Source organism: Beta vulgaris, chromosome 7 (genome assembly GCF_026745355.1).
Source record: "Beta vulgaris subsp. vulgaris cultivar EL10 chromosome 7, EL10.2, whole genome shotgun sequence".
Lineage (NCBI taxonomy): Eukaryota > Viridiplantae > Streptophyta > Magnoliopsida > Caryophyllales > Amaranthaceae > Beta > Beta vulgaris.
Genome location: NC_079208.1, coordinates 828,226 through 831,271, shown reverse-complemented (window position 1 = coordinate 831,271; position 3,046 = coordinate 828,226). Strand labels below are relative to the sequence as shown.

The 3,046-nt window shown below is 34.3% G+C and overlaps 1 protein-coding gene across 1 annotated transcript; it reads left to right on the top strand.

Annotated features, from left to right (window-relative positions):
- The first annotated feature begins 1,026 nt into the window (after positions 1–1,026).
- On the top strand, positions 1,027–2,402 carry LOC104898173 (non-specific lipid-transfer protein). The gene is made up of 2 exons (XM_010685212.4): positions 1,027–1,447; positions 2,132–2,402. The coding sequence occupies exons 1-2, from the start codon at positions 1,098–1,100 to the stop codon at positions 2,139–2,141; spliced, it is 360 nt and encodes a 119-aa protein (XP_010683514.2). The 5' UTR covers positions 1,027–1,097; the 3' UTR covers positions 2,142–2,402.
- The last annotated feature ends 644 nt before the right edge of the window (positions 2,403–3,046 follow it).

The following is a 3,046-nucleotide window of genomic DNA, read 5'->3' as shown; positions in this document are numbered from 1 at the left end:
ACTGATGATATTGGACTATTGGTAACAAAACATGAACTAAGATAGAGTACTTTTAACAATTTGTAAAAAGGATTATGTGGAGATAAATTGAACTATAAATAAGAAAATTTTCAAAACTGCATTCCGTCGGTGATTTATGACTTTAGGCTAGTAATCTAGACTGATATCTTTTTGTTTATACTCTAGTCGATGATCTCTCATCTATTAAATTCCATGATTCTCATTCCGGCTGCTCCAACGTTGATATGGTGCATGCATTTGCCTTAGACCACCCAAATCATAAGTGGACAGGACTCCATTTTCTTATTTAACCTAAGATTACCTCAAAATGTAGCAACTTGACCTACTGAAACAAATTTCCACCCGTACTGAAACCGATTTTAATCAAACTCTTCATTTGAAGTAGACTTACAATATTGCATTGTTGTGCATCTATCTTCGATGTGAATGAGATACGCATCATATATCTAGTACTCTTTCAGCAATTTACTTATAAAACTAATAATGCTTCTTATTCAAGTTCGGAGCGAGTTGGGTTCATTCATATATATGGTATTCAAGTCACAAGTCGGTCTACTATCACTCAAAGGCAAGTATAACAATTATTAAAGAAACATCACTATTACATAACTCAAGGTCTCTAATCTATATATAGTCAATCATTTTAAGTAATTAAAAACTTCTAGTAGCTCAACAAGGGAATTTATCTCTAACATTGGATCATATATTCAGATGTCCTTAAAATACAACACGAATCCTTTGGCTAAAAATATGCCATGGGATAATGTTTTCTCTTCCAAAAAATCTCGCAAAGAAACTAAGATAATAATTTCTTGTTATTTTTAAAAATTATTTTTAAAAAGTTAAAATCATAAAAGAAATTCAATACTCAATTTCTAGCTACCAACCAATGATGCCAATGCCCATCCCCTTAGTAAAGCCACAAGCTAAGGTTCACTTCCCAATACTCCCACCTCCCTTAACTTCAACCCCTTGACTCTACTATAAATAGAACCACCTTAGGGAACTTTTATACCATCAATTAGCCAAAAACATCCTACAACACCTCTACATTATTCCCTTCCTCTTAAAGCATTATGGCTAGCTCAACTCTTCTCCAATTCTCTTGCGCAATTTTCTTGTGCATGGTGGTGGCAGCGCCGCACGCTGAGGCCGCCATGAACTGTGGCATGGTGGCCTCAAACGTCGCCCCATGCCTCTCTTACTTGGTGAGCAGCGTTAAGCAGCCGCCATCCGGTTGCTGTGCCGGCATTAAGAAGCTCAAGAACATGGCTTCTACCCCAACGGATAGGAGGACTGCTTGTGGTTGCCTAAAATCAGCTGCTACTGCTATGAAGAATATGAACTATGGCAAGGCAGCTGGACTCCCTAAGCAATGTGGTGTCAGCATTCCCTATGCCATTAGCCCTAAGACCGACTGCTCCAGGTGATCTGATTATTTGTTTTTGAATGTTTTGCATTAGTTGCAACATGTGGTTTTTTTTGTACGTAAGTTTTCTAAATCTCTTCTAAGTATATAAAGTTATCTTATTGGCCAACGAATATATTATGCAACCAAAATATCTCGCAACTTCAAAAGAAAGAAGGAAGTATATGATGATCTGCTAGTCTGCCACCTTTCAGGGGTGGTTAAGGCCATGTGCAAGGTAAGCAACTGAATAGGGCCACCAAAATATGAGGGTCCAATTCTATTAATTGTTCGCTCAAAGTAAATAAAGAATTCAATTCTAATTACAGGTTATTTTTTTCCAATTTATCGAGTGTAATACTGGACGTAAATTAAAAGAAGTTAATTTTAATCTAGTGTTTTGCTTAGTCTCTTTCTATTCTTCAAAAAAAAAAAATCCAATAATTACTCTTTCGTCTCTTCCTCCTCAAAATTATACGAGACAGCCCTGCCACCTTTCATATAATAATTACTTAAAGATTTTACTTAATATAAAAAAGCTGTTAGACGATTGACTAAAAACGACAATACGACATGTTCACTATAATAATAATGTCAAAACTTTAATAGCAAAATCTTAACCTAGTAGATGAACTCAAGATTAGACGTTAAACAATGCATGTCAATGGTGCGTTCTTCCTTACACTGTGTGTGATGTTGCAGGGTCAACTAGATGGTCGGTGGACGGATGGAGCTGGTTAGAGGCCTAGAAGCATGAACAATAAAATAGAAAAGGGGCCTCAAGAGACTTTCATCATAATAACTTTGTTTCACTTTCGATTTACTGTCCAATTAAATTGTGCATCTTTGTTGTAACCTAATTATTCCAGCTCATATGGTACTACTATGTAATACCAAAGGAATTTGTATGCGCACTTCTTTATACATGAGATGAGATTGGTATCAAAAACTCAAAATGGTTCATTTTCCACAACCCGTGACCAAATACTTTTCACTTTAGTAAAAACAAATGAGGAAAACTTTACACCCGCGAACTCTTCAATTTGAGTCTTAAGCATTCACGCTGAATATAACGTTGCATTTGCGTTTGCGTTTGCCTCGTCTATCGCACGAGAGTGATCTACTAGACTACTAGTCATTTCAACAAATTTAGCCAAAACTAAAATCTAGCTATTTAACATTTCTTATTTATGTAATTCTTCAGCATGAGAGGCAAAGAAATGGTCCAAAGAGCAAGTAGACAATTTAATTAGGAACAATGTCACGCGATCAATCCGATACTACCTATTAATAAAAATTTAACAGGCAGATTTTAATACATTAGTAAATAATAAGCACTTTTGAACTTGTAAGATATTCGTATTTCCTGTTTTATCTGAATTTAATTTCTTTTTAATACATTTAGGATATATACACCAACTTCTAATATGCCCTTTTAATTATTATTACTTTTTTTATTTATATGTAATTAATAATTTAAACATACAAATTAAAAAACTAATAAGGTCTATCTATATTTTCTTTTTGTACGCGTAGAAATAAAAAGGTGAAATATTTTCCAAACCCTTTCAATTTGATTTTCAAAAAGATAAATGCAAAGAAAAGCAATAATGACTA